Here is an 18,976-nt window from a genome sequence, read left to right on the forward strand (position 1 = left end):
GTGAGTAGTTGATCGGTCAATGACAATTAGTTATAAATAATCCTGAGGTTCCACAGAGTCGAGGCACGCTGCGCCGCAAAACACAACGCAAGATCCTCACACACCATCTGTACTTCTGCATGCGTGATTTTGGACATCGCATTGGGGGTGATGATGCAGAGGTGTATTTCTTCCTATACGATGGGGCGCGTATGCGTGCGCTTTCGGAACGGTTTTTGGTGAAAATCTCCAAAGATGGCTTTTCCAACTATATAGAGAAGCTACATAGTAACTGCACTGTATTCACAGATTTGGGTTAGTAACCCTAAGGGGGGATTTAAATAAGTTTTTTAATCCCAAACCTATTTGTTACTCCCAAATAGGTGCCGCCGATCTCAATGAAGAGCTGCATCTGGTCGCCGTTGTAATGCGTGTAGGCAAGATAATACAGTCTGATTCGATAAAGAAGATCGAAAAGAATAATGCCTCAGCATCGGGAGCAACATATCGACGTCCCTTTGGCGTGGGCGTACTGCATCTAAGTGATATTTCTCATTTTGATAGCAGTATGGACTCTGAAGAACGCGAGTACAACTTCAAGATCTATCAGAGCGAGGAAAAGGACTTTCATCTGCTGCACGAACTTATTATCAAAAAGTCGACCGGCAAATACTCACCGATTCAAACAGGCAATCAAAACACGCAGGGCATTTCGGTCTCGCTAAAGCTTCTGCACGGGGGCTTAGGCCAGGCTCGTCTAGAGCAACCGCTGCTATTTCAAGGTACGACCATTACACGCAAGATGGGCTTCCCGGATGTCATTATGCCTGGAGATGTACGCAACGATCTCTTCCTGACATTGGAGCGCGGCGAATTCGAACGAGGCGGAAAGAACACGGGCAAGAACATCCTCGTCAAAGTCCTAGTGCTCGATGTTTCCGGCAATGTGCTAGGCGATTGTTTATGGGGTGCCTCCGGCATGGATGCACAACATCACTACAAATCCATGATATTGTATCACCAGAATGCGCCCAGCTGGAATGAAATGCTGCGCTTAAGCGTTCCCATCGACAAGTTCGCCACGGCGCATGTGCGATTTGAGTTCCGGCATTGCTCCACACGTGAAAAGTCGGAGCCGAAGCTGTTTGCTTTCAGTTTCGCACGCCTAATGGATCCCAGCGGCGCCACATTGACCGATGGCCAGCATGAACTATACGTTTACAAATGCGAAGATGTGGCTAAGCTGCAGGCAGCTAACTATATGAGGCTTCCATGTAAGGCCAGAGATGCACATGTGAAGCCGGATGGCAATTCGAGCTTTCATCGCAGCTCCAAGGAAGTGTTTGTCGTGCGCTCGCTTTTGTGCTCTACCAAGTTGACACAGAACGCAGATTTACTTTCCCTGCTGCAATGGCGGGCTCACCCCGAGACCATACAGGACTCGTTAACGGGTGTACTGCGTCTAGACGATGAGGAGCTGGTAAAGTTTTTGCAGGACGTATTGGATGCACTCTTCGCTATGTTCTCCAACGAGGAGGGAAACAGCACGCAGCACTCGGGCCTGGTGTTCCATGTGCTAGTAAGCATCTTTAGTCTATTGCAGAGCAACAAGTTCCAGCACTTTCGTCCGGTCATGAACGAATACATTGAAAACCACTTTGCAGCGGCACTCGTTTACAAAGGCCTCATAACGTCGGTGGAGCATATGGCTGTATTCATGACCAAGGCTGAGCATCCTGATCCGTTTCAAAAGTGTTTCGGTTCCCTGGAGTACATCTTCAAGCTACTTATTCAGTCGCGCAAGCTTTTTGCGCGTGCCACAGGAGGCCAGTACGAGGATTCATTCCGACGTGATCTGCACTCCTTGTTCACAGCTTTGAATGGCATGCTAGCAGTACCTTCGGATGATGTTATCATACCCACTCAAGAGGCGCTGCTCAATTCAACGGGCGTTGTGCTCGAGCAGCTTAAGGACACCCTGCCAGCGCCGGAGTTGGGAATGCTGGCGCGAAACATGCTGGATGCCATTCCACGTGGAGCACCCGCACGCCTCATTCAAGCCAAACTGAATGCTGTCAAGGATCTGGTATCGGGCGAACTGTTTCATGAGGATGGTGAGTGTGGTGTTTTCAATTGAGGGCAAGAAGACAAACTTCTATTGAGAGGCCCGATCTATAACTACATAAAGATACTATGTACAGACAAATGCAATCAACTTTATCGGGATGGGAACACACACTTCTTCTTTCAACACAATGCTTAAAACAGTGTCATTTCATTTTAGACTCGCGAACGGTGGTTCTATCAGTGGCGTGCAAGCATCTGCGCATGCACCTTGGCCGCCGCGATGAGCTTCGCCTGTGTGCTGAAATTCTCTCGGAAATATTATCACACCTGCATGAACTGCAACGCGAACAACGAGAAAAAGTCACCAATACTCTACAGCATGATCTGGACTCGCTGTGCAAAAACATTCTCGGCATTCTAATACGGACCATAAGCAGCATCAAAGAGGGCTCAAACGCAGTGCTGCCTCAACTTGTTGCTTGTCTGTTGGGCCTGCTACAGCTACTGGACGAAACGCAATATAAGCGCTACTGGGACGAGCTAACGCCCAACAAAGATCCTCGTGATCTGAAGGAGTTCCTTAGTATGTCGCTGCTTGTTTATGAACAGCTACTTAAAGATGATTGGGTGGTTTTCCCCACCGATTGGCTGGTTATGAAATTGGCCTCCAACGATGTCCTACGTAAATCGCTGGAGGAGTTTGCTAAGCCGCTTGTATATAGGTTTCTTGGCCCGCAAGCCTTTGATTCACAGCTGTGGTGGTCCTACTTCAGCCTAGCTGTTGCTTTCCTCACACAACCATCGCTGCAACTAGAGCAGTATCGTGAGCTAAAACGCCGAAAAATATTGCACTCGCACGGCGATATGCGAGTGCTAATGGGCTTCCAGATACTCAGTATGTGGTCGCAGCTGGGCGATCAGAAGCTGCACTTCATACCCTCAATGGTTGGCCCCTTCCTGGAGGTAACGTTGGTTCCGGAGCCCGCATTGCGAAAGGCAACACTCTCGGTGTTCTACGATATGATGCAATGCGAGCAGGTGAGTTCATTATTTCCTAAACACACACATTCCTTTCAAATTATTTTGATTCTCCCCATTTGCCGTTTGAAGGGCGCACGCGGCTCCTTCCGCCTTGTGGAGAGCGAGCTCATCGATAAATTAGATTTGCTGATAAGCGAGAATAAGGGAGACGATGAGTATCGGGAACTGTTTAGCACCATGTAAGTTCACATATGTATAGCATGTACATATTTTTTAAAGATCTGTACATAAATCTGTGTAAATATGAATGTCTCACTTCAAACTCATTGCTTATTCAAAACACACAATGCCTTCATAAAGGGAACATCTCAGCTTGGTGTAAGTTCAATTTGTGATTTGCCTCAGATCTTCTGTTGTAGTAGTCGATTTCCACTCTCACATCCCTCTGTTCCTTTCTGTAGCTTTTAACAGTACATACTCGTATTAGAATATACACCCATTCATATTTAAAGCCCAATACCATAACTAATCCCACCTTTTCTATGATAAACGACAGCCTTCTCGAAAAAGTGAAGTCCGAGAATCCCAGTTGGAAGGACGCAGGAACGGCCTTCATAGCCTCCGTGACCCGATTGCTGGAACGTCTTCTAGATTACCGCAGCGTTATGCAGGGTGAGGAGAACAGAGACAAGCGGATGACATGCACAGTGAATTTGTTAAACTTCTACAAGAACGAAATAAATCGAAAGGAGATGTACCTAAGGTATACATACTCAAATAAGTTCAGCGAATCATTTTGTAATGCTCCATTTATATTGCAGATACATCTATAAACTCCACAACTTGCACTTGCAAGCGGAGAACTTCACAGAGGCCGGGTACACGCTTAAGCTCTATGCTAGCATGCTGAGCTGGGACCGAGAAACGCAAAGCTTTGCGCCATTCGATAATAGTGGCCAACCAGAGTGGCTACGTAAAGAGCGTCTTTATCATGAGGTAAATAGGAGTTACAGGACTTATACTTTTCATGGTTCAACCTGATAATCCTCCTATGCAGATACTCAAATATTTCGATAAGGGGAAATGTTGGGAGAAAGGCATACCTCTGTGCAAGGAGCTAGCGCAGTTGTACGAAACCCGTTGCTTCGACTACAACAAGCTCAGCGAAATCCTCATTCTGGAGGCCAAGTTCTTTCAGAATATCTTAACACAGCTGCGACCGGAGCCGGAATACTTTCGTGTTGGCTTTTACGGCATGGGATTGCCGCTCTTTGTGCGGGTAGGTCTTTCTTCTTGCAGACTTATTTTATAGTATACACCAAAGGCTCGGATTCTTTTTTCTAGAACAAACAGTTTGTGTATCGTGGCCTGGAGTACGAGCGCATTGGCGCCTTCACGCAGCGACTGCAAACCGAATTTCCTGCTGCACAAATACTGGGCAATAACAGTCCACCAGATGCAGCCATTCTGAATGCACCCGAGCAATACATACAGATCAGTAATGTGCGGCCGGTGGGTGATGCGCACGCGCTGAAGACAGCCATGTTACCGGTGCCGGAGAAGATAGCGCGCTTCTATGAGGTGAATGACATAACTCGCTTCATATACGACAGGCCCATCTATAAGGAACCCATCGACAAAGACAACGAATTCAAGTCGCTGTGGATCGAACGCACTACTCTGGACATAACCTGTCCGCTACCGGGGATCTTGCGCTGGTTCGAGGTGAAGCAAAAGTCCGTGCATGAAATAACCCCCGTTGAATATGCCTGCGAGACAATTAGTAATGCGGGCAAGGAGCTTGCCGATCTCACTGTACAATATCGACGTGATCCCAAACGTAACATCAACCCCTTCTCCATGCGTCTACAGGGTACCATTGATGCCAACGTCATGGGTGGCATTAGCAAATATCAAGAGGCTTTCTTTTCTGAACACTTCCTCAAGTCTCCCCAAGGTGCTGGCCAGCAGGCGAAAGTGCAGCGACTCAAAACATTGATACTGGAGCAAATACAGATCCTGGAACATGCTCTCGAGCTGCATGGCCAACTGGCGCCTAGTGGTGTTCAGCCACTGCACAATCGCCTGCTGGAACGGTTTTCGCAACTGAAGCAGAGTCTTTCGGGCATGGGTCGCCTCAAGCGGCAGCACTCCGAGAGCATCGTAAATACACCGCTACCACCGCTCCCTACAGAGAAGCGCACTCTTAGCTTGGGCAGCACCGGCTCATCGTCGACAGCTCAGCAACAAGGCGCTGGCGCAAACATCCTTGCCAATCCCAACTATGCCTATGAACTGGACGAAATATACACACGCCCCGGTGAGACTCCGCGTCCAGTGGATGCGCTCAGCTCATATCAAACACTAAGCAAAGAAAGCCTGAGCATACCCGAATTAACGCGAAGCGGCAGCATGACAGATGCACCCCCGATACCCAATCGGCCGCGTTCCCAGAACTTTATTGCCGGCAATAATGGCCTAGTTGTGGACAGCCCAGAGGTGCCGCCTAAGCGACAGCATCCAGACTCACCCATTGCGCCACCGCTACCACCGCGTGGCATTACCCCCGACAAACGTGCTTCCAATCCGCTTATCTTCAATGATTTTTCCAGCACGGAAGGAGGGAGCATACCCCGACGCCACTCGACGCAACAGCAACATGGTCAAAAATACTCTGTCGTAGATATTAGTTTCGACGATCCCGAAGCGGATCAGCAGCCGCACTCGTTGCCACCCATTCTACAAGATGTCAGTGGTGGCCATCTAAACGTTTGCTATGCTCCGAATGATTTTCGCGACTCGGGCATTTCCACAACAAGCGAGCTTAACCATTTGAACAATCTAAGCGAAGAGTCCTCTTCCAATTCCGTGAGCACAGTACATCATCGCGAGCACTGTCGTATGAGCTCAGACGGCAGCATGAATATGCTCTACGGTGGTGGACCCACACCCCTACACATAACGCAGCGTGAGAGCTTTGCAATCTCATATAATGTGGAGGATCTGCCGGTACCGCCGCCACCCATACCGCCCAAGTCACTAACTGTGCTTGGCCTTCCCGATATGGGGGGCAATGAGGAGGTGCTCGCGTCTGGCATCCAACTCAATCATTCCATAAACAACCAACACTATCATCAAGCACACAATCACCAACAATCACAACAGCAGCAGCAGCAAGAGAACGACGAAAGCAGCAGCGGCAGCAACAAAACTGAAGGCCATAGCCAAGTGTCGCCACAGCACCTGACGCTGAATGGTGTGGCTGCTGTCGCTGCAGCACCCGCACCTATTGCTGCTGCTGTTCAGTCATCGAACCAACACGATGGCGGCACTTTTTGAGTTACAATATGTCGCTGCCATCATCCACCCGATCAGCCGCATCAGCCACACAAACCATCCTCATCTACAACGACCACGGCATCGAATACAGGTACGGAAACCTCTGGGTCCACTTCCCCGGCACACTCGTTGACACCACCACCACCGCCAACGATTCTCAGGGGCAGCGACACACCCCATCCCTATCCATCCCGACACTACCAGCCGAGCAGCCAAGAACTCGCTCCCTATCAAACGCACTATTGCCAAGACTGCCTCTCATCGCCTTCGCCGCCTCCAACATTCATCACCGAGCAGGCGATCGTGCATGCCACGCCCACACTAACTCCGACAGCCCTCCCGCCGCACATAGAGCACTGTTCGTGCGGCCTAAGCTTCTCGGTGCAGCATCAGGCGACGAGCGCCATGTCGTCGGCGGCCTCAACTCTGGAGCGGCAACTCTATCAGCCGGCTCCTCAAGAAGAGGTACCCTACAGCTATGCTGTTGATCAGCTGCCAAGCTGCCAACACCATTGCCACGCGCACACGCACAGTCATACACATAGCCATGCGCATGCGCAGACCGATTTTCCCTACACCCAGCGCTGAGCGCATTGCGGCCACCCGCACAAGAGTGAGAATTCAATTTTCTATTTAATTTATCCACCATTGGTTATGAATTTAAAATTAGGTTTTGCTGTCTTCTATCAATGTATCTGTAAACGAGTCCTTAGTTCATAATTTACATACATATATAGTATATGCAATGAATTTCTTAATCAATTTATATGAATGTTCATACCTCACATTTTTCATGAAATGAAATCTTCCGATCAATAAATAATGGAAATCTGATTGATGTGCGGATGCTCGTAGGAACAGCAAGCGGAATTTAGTGCCAAATTGTAATGCTTGTTTCGAAAAGGTTGTTTACTTTTAGTTTAGTTGTATTTATTATTCTAGCTTTAGATATTGTGTTTGCAAACGTGGTGTTGTCTGAAAAGTTACTCAGCTCGATCAATAAAGTGAACCAACAAATCTCTTATAAAATATATGAAGGAAAGTAGAAAAGATTGATAAAGGTCTTACGAACAATCTGCAATATACAAATCAAAAGTCAAACCAAAAGTACTAGCTCTATATAAAGATTCGAACGAAAGAAAATACATACAAGTACATATGCTTACGAAAAATGCCGACGAAGTGTGCAATGCAGTTTTACTTTATAATACACATACTATGTACCCAATGAAATATTTAAAACATATAGCCATCTATATATATATATTGATATATATAGCAAGTATAGATATGTATGTATATAAAGTTAAAACATATGCATCGGAGTTTAAAATATATAAACTGGACGCGTACCTATAATAATTCTTAGTTTTGTAAATTTTTTATAATATTTATACAAATACAAACGATTAGATTGCTTCTAAATATAACTTAATGAACAATTAAACAAACGAAAAACAAAAACTAGTCAACAAAAACTCGATCAAAATTATTCAGCTATATCTATCATTAACGATATGTTCAAAATAAAGAAATGCAAGCGTATATTTTACAGTTGTATTCCAAAGGTTGAGCTCCCCGATTATTAAATAGCCTGTGTACCAAGCCAAAATAAATACATAACTTTCAAAATAATAATTTGATCGAAAAGAGCATTCTTTAAAACCAATCAAAATGTACATCAAATTAAAAATCATACTATTTACAAAATACACTCACCATATGTGCATATTTATTAGACGGGTTCATTGGTTATGACGTGATTCTGCATCGGCAAGACTGTCCGAAAAAAAAAACATCAGCGTACATACTTCCCCGAAGTTCTAAAGTAGGGCTGCCTCTTACATTCCTATAATACAGATACAGAAACGATTTTAACGTCTTTCAAGATGTTGCAAAAACAAGCATTCTAAATACTCCTTTGAGACCTCATATTGTCGTGAATTTTGCTAGTTTTCCGAAGGCTTCTGGCAAGCAAATGGCCGACAAAGAGCAATTGAAATGGCAACTCAATATTAATTCAAATATAACCTTACATATGTATTAAGCCATAGACATCCTCCAATTATTTTTCCCGTCTGGGGTCGGTCATATTCACAAACCTATCAAATCCACGCTTCGGATACTGTGTATAAAAAAAACAAAGAAGTATTTATTCGTTTGATAAAGTCTGTTCTTCTCATTTATTACCAACATGGCAGATCAATTCTATTCTTTCTGATACAGACTTTCAGACTTTATTATAACAACAGACGCAAAACATTAAGCACCTCTAAATCATTCCTTACTTATAGAGATAGCGAATTTGTATAGGAATATGCAAATGCTACGAATATATATAAAAATTCCACTTGTCGCTTTTCAGTTTGTTGAAAATTATTAGAATTCTCATTTCGCATAAACTGCTGAGCAGACCGTCGTGCAGCATTTCGTTCAACTGGCTCTTGTTGTACTGACCATCTGACATAAGCAGACGGTAACGCATTGCTGTTGATCTCAGAATCTGCAGAGCCGACTTATGCGCTTCCTCTCTGCATGGTGCGCAATTATTTAATTGGAATTAATATGCTGGTTATACTTGTAGGTGACACTGCAGCACCATCTACGAATTTCCTGCACTAACACCCGTAGATAACGTCGCAATGCCTGTCATTTTGCTTTCTTAGTTTCACAACTAATTCAAAGTGTACCGATCTGGTGTCTTCTCCAAAGCTAAAATTTATTGGTTTTGATATCGTACATAATTTGTTTAATTTTAAAGTTTTTCATTCAAAATTTCACACAATAGGAACAAATCAATGAGTATATCGAAATCAAACATTACGTATAAGACTCTAAAATTTTGAATGAACCTGGTACACTAACTGTGGGCAAACAATTGTTATGGCACTTCAATATTACTAAAAACATCCAATTCAATAAACTTATGGAATGTATTTTTATGAGACGTTATAAACATATGCAGTATTTATTAATTTTAATGATTTGGTTCAGAATAATAAATCATTACTTATTCAGATAGCTGTGTTTTTGATAGACGCACTGCGCTTTCTCAATTCAGTTGGAGGATCCAATACCTGTTAAGTCCTTTAGGCTCTTTAGCAAGTACTTGTTATATTCCTTGTAATTTATGGGCGTCAACGCTTGCACAGATAATTTATTACGGGTCACATCGCCATACATTTCGCTCTTGCAGCGCAGCTTGAAAATGTGTGAAGTAAAGTTAATCGCCGAGAACATGGCTTGAGCAGCTTCTGGTTCGTTCTCCAAAGCGTTTCCAACTTCCTGGCCGGAGTGATTGAGCAATTGCTCGCCAACTTCATTGAAGCAAGTAACCCAGCGGTTTGCGGTCCAGTCCCCGATGCTCATCTGCCCAAAATATACACAATATCAACATAAAACATATATGGATGCAAACTCAAATTAACTTACATTAATCAGTAGACGATATTTGAAATTTGGATACAAAGAGTTACAACGTTCGCATCGATACTGGCCATTACCCTCATCGACGACCTTCTTGTTGCATTCGCTCTGGGGACAAGCCTTATAAAATGCATTTTCTTGCTTCACCATGTGAATAACAGCCTTGCACTGGAAGTAATCCGGCTTATCTCCGGCTCCAAGATTTCGCAAGCGCACCTCTTGCAAGGTCATCCACTCGGTGTTAAAGTTTCCGCCACCAGTGCGCGCCGATACCATATTAGTTATATTATCGCCACCGCCATTGTCGAACCAACCTCGCAACTTGTGACCTTCCGGAATGTCTGGATTTATTTTAATAGTAGAGCCACCACCCATACTCAGAGTCTTGCCGCCGTTGAATACATTAATGCGCGCACCCTTCACGAGTATTACAGGCTGCACATGACCATCGAAGTTGACGGCATCATCACCCCATAAAGTCAAAGTGACGGCCGAGTTGCTCATATCCACTAAAGTCAATTCACGCTTCCTAAACTCTTTGTTGGTTGTGCGCGAGGTGAAGGTCTGCAGCTCGCCCACCTCTTTGCAAATGCCAATCGTATCCAAAGCTGTTTTATCTTCCATGTTCGCTACTTGCGAAATGGGAACCAAATCGTACTTAATCTCGGGTATACCGCCATCATCCATTTCCTCGCACTTCTGCACAACTGTATCGCTAGTGAAGGTCATTTCGTAATCGTTCTTCAGTTGTGAGAATTGTTTGTTTGCTGACTTCAGCTGACACTTGGAAAAGTAATAAATGTTATCGACCTGAATTAAGTCGTAATATTTGTCGCATTGCTCTTTAAAAGCGGTCGCGCGTATTTCACCGGATTCATCCATCAAATCCATACTAAAAAGCTTTCCCTCCCCGCGTGCATTGCTCCAGGTGCGTATAGCGGATTTTGAAGTTACACGCGCTTTAATAGCCCATTTGTTTTGATATGGGCTAAGACTGGCTATGGGACTTGTTAATCCCGCATTAATAGAACTATTTAGTGTATTGTTATTATTGTTGTTGTAAAGCATTGGCTTCTTTTCTGGCTTATTCTGTTGAACCGGTGCACTGGAAGAGGCCAAAGGCTTGGACTGTGCCCCATTCTTTAAAGCATTTTCATAAGTAACCGGTTCACCAATTTTTTTGCCAACCTCTGCACCAGAATTTAGAACGGTCAAATCCGTCACGATGAGGACACGTCTGGAAACAGAAACATGAAACCCCTTCCATCTACGAACTCCAGAAACTACTCACTTGTCCGTATCGTTTTTCCCCACCAAGGAAGTAATGTATTTGTCCAGGCGAACAATGGTGTTCTCTTTGAGCAGACCGTCATGCTGCATCGCGTTCAACTGGCTAGCCAACATGGCATAGCTGTTGTAATACTGGCCATCTGACATAAGCAGACGATAACGCTCGGAATCTGCATTGCTGTTGATCTTTTTAATACCCAGAATCTGTAGAACCGGCTGATTTACTTCTTCTCCATGCATGATACGCTGAAATAATTAGAATTGATAATAACATTAATAAATGCTACCTCTGCAGGAATATCTATAAACTTACTGCAATAACACCCGTAGATAACGGCGCGATGCCTGGCATTTTGTTTTATGTTTGGAACTCTTTAAAAAATCGCAAAAGCTATAATTTCACAATTGCGCCGCTGCTTGACTGCAAAAATAATGCGCATCTAAAGGCGGGAAACAAAGTGTATCGATGAGTATACATAAAACAATCGATATTACAAGATTTTGTAGCCAGTGTTGACAAGAAAGTCGAACCTACAGGATTTCTAAGCATCACTGCGCTTATCGATAGCGGCGCTGTGTATCGCGAGTGTAAAATTAGTGATAGGCTGCTGGCCGTCTTGCGGATAAAACATTTTTTTTGTGGTGTTTATGCTGTCCGAAATTGCAGAAAATATCGTAGGCGTTCAGTTTTAGGCTAATGTATGCACTTGCAATAATAAGCTGTATAGGTTTCAACAATTAAATGCGCGAAAATTTAAAAGAAAGCTGCAGGAAATTTTCAGATGCCAATACGAAGCAAGGGCGCAAAGAGCAAACAAAAGAAACAATGAGCGAAACAAAGGATAGATAGAAAACCCGAAAACTTTACATTTAATAGGCAGAAATCAGCCTGAAATTATTTTAAATAAAGTATAACAGCGAAGTGAAGTGTTGGCTAGTGGCTGTTTCTGTGTCCGTGTCGAAATACTAAATGCATATACCAGGTGCCAGCGCCAGTGAAAGGAGAAAAGCCCTCGGCCATACGCGTATATGGATGTGTGTGTGTATGCAAGTGTGAGTGCGTGTGCATATGGGGTTGGAAAATTGTGAAAACTACGAATACGGAAGTGGTAACAGATAATCGAAAAAGACATTTCTTCTGCGCCCAAAAATTCCCTCAACTCCATCGAAATAGTTCAAAAATGCCTAGCGCCTCCTTTACATCATCGCGCACCTACGTGCGCCGCTCCAGACGAAAAGGAGCCAACAGAATTGCCATGCCCAACCGTCCGACAGGCAACATAATGGATCCAATGCTGCAACAAAATGTGCATGCGTCTGGTGCAGGCGCCATCGTAGCTGCTTCCGCCTCCCAAAACAACAATTCTACATCGTCTGGGGCTAATGCTGTTGTCTCCGGTGCTGGTGCGGGCTCATGCAATAGCAGCAGTAGCAGCACCTCAACCATGTCTACAACCAATGCCTCTACCGCCGCTGCCTCTTCGGAGTACTTTGACAGCGGTCAATCGACCAGCGGCAGCGGTAGTAGCGCCAGTGGCAGCTCAACGTCAGGAAGCACATTTTCCGGAAATCAAAATCTGGGAAACTTTTACAATACACTGCAGATGATGGACACAACAGAAAGTGCTGGCAGTGTGGCCTCGACGTCAAGCTCAGTTCCGGCGGCAGCCATTTCCTCAGGAGCAGCGACATCATCTTCATCGGCAGCAGCCGGCAGCTTGAATAGCAGTAATAGCAACAACTGTGCCAACAATAGCGCCACAAGCAACGCAAACATGACCTGCTCTTCCAACTATCCCAGCACGTCTGCTACTGTTTCCACGCTAAACACGGGAACGGGTTCATCCTCGATTTTGCCCGCGTCCAGTCAGGCCAACACCTCTTGTTGCCATCAGTCACCGTACGACTTACGCCGCAAGATATCTTCTGCCAGCAGCCACGAGCAATGGTGCTCCAGTGCACCCACTTCGTCTTCATCGCCTGCCACTGCCCAGCCTGGAGCTATACTCGTGGGTCCATCAAGTAGCTCACCGCCGCTTGTGAATCCTAGCACCTCGCCATCAGCGTCGTCATCGTCGTCTTCGTCATCGTCTTCGTCGTCGCCCTCTTCCGCCATTGTGCAAGCACCCTCAACAAGCGCCACTTTTCCTGTTAACAATGCACCCACCACAGGCGCCACACTGGCGCAACCCCCCAACGTACACAGTTCAGTACCGCAGCAGCAGCATTGTGGTGCACTACCCGTTGGCGGAGCATCATCGGCCAATGAAGACAACAGCTACATGTTGCCGGCGCGGAAACGTTCACGGCGCTTATATACGCAAAGCGGTGATGCCACTATCGTGCCCACAACAGAGCTGGGCAGCACATCACCCACAGGACCGACAGCCGCCCAGTATCTGCAATATGAGCTGCCCGATGAAGTGCTGCTGGCCATATTCTCGTACCTGCTCGAGCAGGACCTGTGTCGTCTGGCGGTTGTGTGCAAGCGCTTCAATACCATTGCCAATGACACCGAGCTCTGGAAACGCCTTTACCAGTCGGTCTTCGAGTATGACATGCCCTTGTTCAATCCAGAAATTTGCAAATTTGTCTTTGAGAAACCCGAGGAGTCTGAGTACGCAAATCCATGGAAGGAGAGTTTCCACCAGCTTCATCGCGGTGTGCATGTGCGTCCTGGTTATCAAGAAAAGCGATATGCCGGTCGAAGTATTGTTTTTTTCAACACCATACAAGCGGCTCTGGATTATCCTGAGGAACGCGCCGCAGCGGCTTTTGCATCCGGCGCTGGCGCCGGTAATGTTACCGCAGGTCTGTCCAATACCAGCGCGGCTTCGGGGGCCAACGGCGCCAGCGTCAATGCATTGGCCAACATCTATGAGGATAACGTTCCGCCAATGGAACATCCCGGTACGCTAATATTCCTGCATTCTGGCCACTACAAAGGCGAATATTTGTTCATTGACTCGGATGTAGCGCTAGTTGGCGCTGCACCCGGTAATGTCGCCGAATCGGTGATATTGGAGCGCGAGGCCGGGTCGACTGTGATGTTCGTGGAGGGCGCGAAGTACGCGTATGTCGGTTACCTGACCCTGAAATTCTCGCCGGAAGTCACCTCAACAGTGCCACATCACAAGCACTACTGCCTGGACATTGGTGAGAACTGTTCGCCCACTGTCGACAACTGCATAATACGCTCCACATCTGTGGTGGGGGCCGCTGTCTGTGTTGGAGGTGCAAATGCCAATCCAGTCATCCGAAACTGTGACATCAGCGACTGCGAAAATGTCGGCCTCTATGTTACGGACTTTGCTCAGGGCACCTATGAGCACAACGAAATCAGCCGCAACGCCTTGGCCGGCATATGGGTAAAGAACTTTGCCAGCCCCATCATGCGTGAGAATCACATTCATCATGGACGCGACGTTGGCATATTCACCTTTGAGAATGGCATGGTAAGCTTAAAATAACGACCTCCAATCTTAACACACAATTTACAATTCACGAAATTAACTTCAGAGGACAAAAAGCATTAGCTGGAAGTATCTCCGTTATGTTTTGACTGTGAACATTTTTAAAAGTCTCGCTCAGTCACAAATTAATACTTTAATCGAATTGGTTAATGATCGGCTTAATTCTATGTTTTAGTTTCTATTATTTAAGTTTTAATTCTTTGAAAATCTCATGTTGGCTAAAAGTTTCATTAAATTGTAAAATCTTGAGCGAATTTTATCAAAATGTTTCTTATCTTACATACTTATATTAATTTTTAGGGATACTTTGAGAAGAACGACATACACAATAATCGCATAGCAGGCTTCGAGGTAAAGGCAGGCGCCAATCCTACAGTGGTGAAGTGCGAGATTCATCATGGTCAGACGGGCGGCATCTATGTACATGAGAACGGTCTGGGGCAGTTCATAGAAAATCGCATTCACTCAAATAACTTTGCAGGTAAGTACAGACACACTAAAAGAAGAAATAGGCGTTCCGTCACATTTAAATAATTCGCATCTTGATGTGCCACAGGTGTCTGGATAACGTCAAACAGTAACCCGACCATACGAAAAAACGAGATATATAATGGCCATCAGGGCGGTGTGTATATCTTCGGCGAGGGTCGCGGCCTCATCGAGCACAATAACATTTACGGCAATGCATTGGCCGGAATACAAATACGAACCAATAGCGATCCCATTGTGCGGCACAATAAGATACATCATGGGCAGCATGGCGGCATTTATGTGCATGAGAAGGGCCAGGGCCTGATTGAGGAGAACGAGGTGTACTCTAATACTCTGGCGGGTGTGTGGATAACCACCGGCAGCACTCCAGTGCTGCGTCGCAATCGCATACACTCAGGCAAACAGGTCGGCGTCTATTTTTATGACAATGGCCATGGAAAGCTGGAAGACAACGACATTTTCAATCACTTGTACTCGGGTGTGCAAATACGCACGGGTAGCAATCCAGTGATACGTGGAAATAAGATATGGGGCGGCCAGAACGGCGGCGTCCTAGTCTACAATGGTGGGCTCGGTCTGCTCGAACAGAATGAGATATTTGACAATGCCATGGCCGGCGTTTGGATCAAGACGGACTCGAATCCGACGCTGAAACGCAATAAAATCTACGATGGACGCGATGGCGGAATCTGCATATTCAACGGCGGCAAAGGCATACTCGAGGAGAACGATATCTTTCGCAATACGCAGGCCGGTGTACTGATCTCAACACAATCGCATCCCATTCTTCGGCGTAATCGCATTTACGATGGTCAAGCGGCTGGTGTGGAAATCACAAATAATGCCACTGCTACGCTGGAGCACAATCAAATATTTAAGAACAAGTTTGGTGGTCTCTGCCTCGCAAGCGGCGTCCAACCCATTACGCGCGGCAATAACATTTTCAACAACGAGGACGAGGTGGAGAAAGCGGTCTCCAGCGGGCAGTGCCTGTACAAGATCAGCAGCTACACCTCGTTTCCCATGCACGATTTCTATCGCTGTCAAACGTGCAACACAACGGATCGCAATGCCATATGCGTGAACTGTATCAAAAATTGTCATGCAGGACATGATGTCGAATTTATAAGACATGATCGGTAAGTGGAAAGTGTGGCTGGTCATCCTTTATCGTACATGGTGATGAGTCATATTTTGCGATGTCTCAGCGCCTTTAAAATGCACAGACTAATGGACATCAATAACTGGCCTACATTAAAAAGAACCACTCAACATTTAGAAATATAGTTGTACATGTTTTCATTATATTAACATAACTAAATTATGACTTGTTTTTACTTCCACAGCTTCTTCTGCGACTGTGGTGCTGGCACCTTATCGAACCAATGTCAATTGCAAGGCGAGCCTACTCAGGACACGGATACACTCTACGATTCGGCGGCGCCTATTGAATCGCACACATTAATGGTCAACTAAGGCAGCAGCATCGGCAGCATCATCATCAACAGCAGCATATTTCTGTAGTTTAAGCTTTAGCTTAAGTCGCAAGCTCATTATTGTATGCACTAGGGGCACACGGCCAATTATTTAACAATATCAATCGTGTTGCTGTAAATATTCAAAAACACAATATTGCCAATACAATTCGTTGTATGTAAATAATGATAAATTAATTAACTTGCGTTCGAAATTAACTCAATGTGCAATTTAGTTTAACCCAAACCTAAACCGCAACCCAAGCGAGAAGAGAATGAAATCAAGAAGTGAAATGCGGAATATCTTACGTCACAACGAAAAACAAAATTTAAATGTGCATTTGTTTTTGTACGAATTCAATGAAATGAAACAAGAACCCAGTGAAGAACAAGTTAGTTTATAAGATAGTATAGTAGGCCTTATTCAATAACACAACAAAAATCAACTGCTACGAAAATGTATTTTAGCCATAAACGTAGCTGCAATCCGAAAAGCAATTTCTAATACTAAAACTAATTAATAATTATGTATTAAAAGGCAACAGTTTTGCTTTAGAAACTTACTTAAATATACGTACATACAAAATATAAAAAGCACACACATACACACACAAAGGAACACTCACACTTAAACACCACACCAGATACGAATCAAAAATGTTCATTACGCATTCAATTTTAGATATTTACAACTGATTACAAAAAATGAGCAATATTCATGTCTAAATGTTGTCGTAGATAAAAATTGTAGAAAAAAAAAAAAACCGATAAACCCGAACACGAAAACTAAACATAACTATGTGTCATTTTAGCGTAAGTTAAAACAGATATGTTTGTGGGCCGAGTATTCGAATTATATATGTATGGACAAAAAAAAGCACATACATAAACATAACTTAAGCCATAACCTAAGTACCAATTAACATATAAAAATATTATATAACTTATAGCATAGTTGATTTTATTGCATACACGTTTTATTTTTGCCGCTGGCAAGCCTTTTTGATTAGTTTTGTTTATGTTGCCTAACGTTTAATTTATATGTTCATATAATTTTAAGGTGTTAGCGAGTTTTTTGGGCAACTATCATACACACATACTACAAATATATATACAAACATTAATTCGTAGTTTTTAGCTTGCTCTTTAATACTGAACATTTATAAGACGTACATATATACACATAATTACGATATATCCTACATACATACATACATACTATATATTTCAAATATATGAACGTACTAAAACAAAATGTGTGTTATTTGCTGACTACAATTCAACAATCACAATTCGGCAACAGTATAGAATTGTAAAACTTTAATACCTAAAAACATATATCTGTACACTAAGCTTAAGCTATTTTCAATGTGTTATTTACAAACTTTCACATATGAATGGCATTGTCGAATTCGTAGTGGAAACACACAGACAGCAGCTAATTACACATATACACAAGGTATAAACTAATAATATTTGCAATTATTTGACAAAAAACAACAATTGTTTTTCATTTGGTTTTTCTAGGAAAGTTACAAAAATGTGCCCGCAAATGGCACAAAAACCTGAAAGCAATTATTATTATAATATAAATATCATGTGGGAAATCAGATAGACGAACAGTTTCGAGAAGTCTTTATTTATGAAAATTAAAATTAAACCTCGAAAATTATAATTAAGTAGTTAATCATTCTGCATGAATGGTATATTGTGTTTTGTGCAATATTTGTAACGCCCAGAAAGCGATGAAGCAGACGACAAGCTATAGGTTGCATATAAATGAACGATATATGTATTATATATATCTGTTATTTAAAAGCTAAGAAGTACGTTTGCAAGGCATACTTCTTATGTAGTGGCTTTTAGACTATCTCATAGGAATAAAGTGTCTAATACTGTGTATATAAGCGGAGTGAAACATCGAGATCAAGAAACAATTTTAATCTGGAAATAGATCTACAATTTGAATAACGCATACCCTGAGTATAGCTTTTAACAACGAATCCAAAACAACTAATAGCTCATTTAGGGATACGTACATCTACCATACTTTTTTCCACCCGGCTATATATAAGTAACACATATTGGTAACATATATATATATATATATATATATATATATATACATATATATATATATATACATACATATGAATGGCATTGTCGAATTCGTAGTGGAAACACACAGACAGCAGCTAATTACACATATACACAAGGTATAAACTAATAATATTTGCAATTATTTGACAAAAAACAACAATTGTTTTTCATTTGGTTTTTCTAGGAAAGTTACAAAAATGTGCCCGCAAATGGCACAAAAACCTGAAAGCAATTATTATTATAATATAAATATCATGTGGGAAATCAGATAGACGAACAGTTTCGAGAAGTCTTTATTTATGAAAATTAAAATTAAACCTCGAAAATTATAATTAAGTAGTTAATCATTCTGCA

At 43.6% G+C, this 18,976-nt stretch overlaps 3 protein-coding genes across 3 annotated transcripts in view; 2 read left to right on the forward strand and 1 right to left on the reverse strand.

Annotated features, from left to right (window-relative positions):
* LOC115621738 (dedicator of cytokinesis protein 3) overlaps nt 1-7,200 on the forward strand; it is a 29,459-nt gene extending 22,259 nt beyond the window's left edge. Inside the window, exons 5-13 of the mRNA XM_030515468.1 lie at nt 57-294; nt 363-2,093; nt 2,264-3,084; nt 3,157-3,266; nt 3,388-3,405; nt 3,584-3,790; nt 3,849-4,023; nt 4,085-4,306; nt 4,372-7,200. Of these exons, the coding sequence (XP_030371328.1) occupies nt 57-294; nt 363-2,093; nt 2,264-3,084; nt 3,157-3,266; nt 3,388-3,405; nt 3,584-3,790; nt 3,849-4,023; nt 4,085-4,306; nt 4,372-6,366 (5,517 nt within the window). The 3' untranslated portion in view covers nt 6,367-7,200. The remainder of the gene's footprint in view (nt 1-56; nt 295-362; nt 2,094-2,263; nt 3,085-3,156; nt 3,267-3,387; nt 3,406-3,583; nt 3,791-3,848; nt 4,024-4,084; nt 4,307-4,371) is intronic.
* A 2,080-nt stretch (nt 7,201-9,280) lies between these two features.
* LOC115620633 (replication protein A 70 kDa DNA-binding subunit) lies at nt 9,281-11,527 on the reverse strand. The gene is made up of 4 exons (XM_030513963.1): nt 11,396-11,527; nt 11,084-11,328; nt 9,799-11,029; nt 9,281-9,735 (listed from the first exon to the last, which is right to left on the reverse strand). Exons 1-4 carry the CDS (start codon nt 11,432-11,434, stop codon nt 9,424-9,426), a joined length of 1,827 nt encoding a protein of 608 aa, XP_030369823.1. The 5' UTR covers nt 11,435-11,527; the 3' UTR covers nt 9,281-9,423.
* A 136-nt stretch (nt 11,528-11,663) lies between these two features.
* On the forward strand, nt 11,664-17,064 carry LOC115620806 (F-box only protein 11). The gene is made up of 4 exons (XM_030514230.1): nt 11,664-14,537; nt 14,856-15,036; nt 15,112-16,186; nt 16,394-17,064. Exons 1-4 carry the CDS (start codon nt 12,264-12,266, stop codon nt 16,521-16,523), a joined length of 3,660 nt encoding a protein of 1,219 aa, XP_030370090.1. The 5' UTR covers nt 11,664-12,263; the 3' UTR covers nt 16,524-17,064.
* The last annotated feature ends 1,912 nt before the right edge of the window (nt 17,065-18,976 follow it).

Source organism: Scaptodrosophila lebanonensis, unplaced genomic scaffold (genome assembly GCF_003285725.1).
Source record: "Scaptodrosophila lebanonensis strain 11010-0011.00,11010-0021.00 unplaced genomic scaffold, SlebRS2 tig00000024-arrow-pilon, whole genome shotgun sequence".
Taxonomy (NCBI): domain Eukaryota; kingdom Metazoa; phylum Arthropoda; class Insecta; order Diptera; family Drosophilidae; genus Scaptodrosophila; species Scaptodrosophila lebanonensis.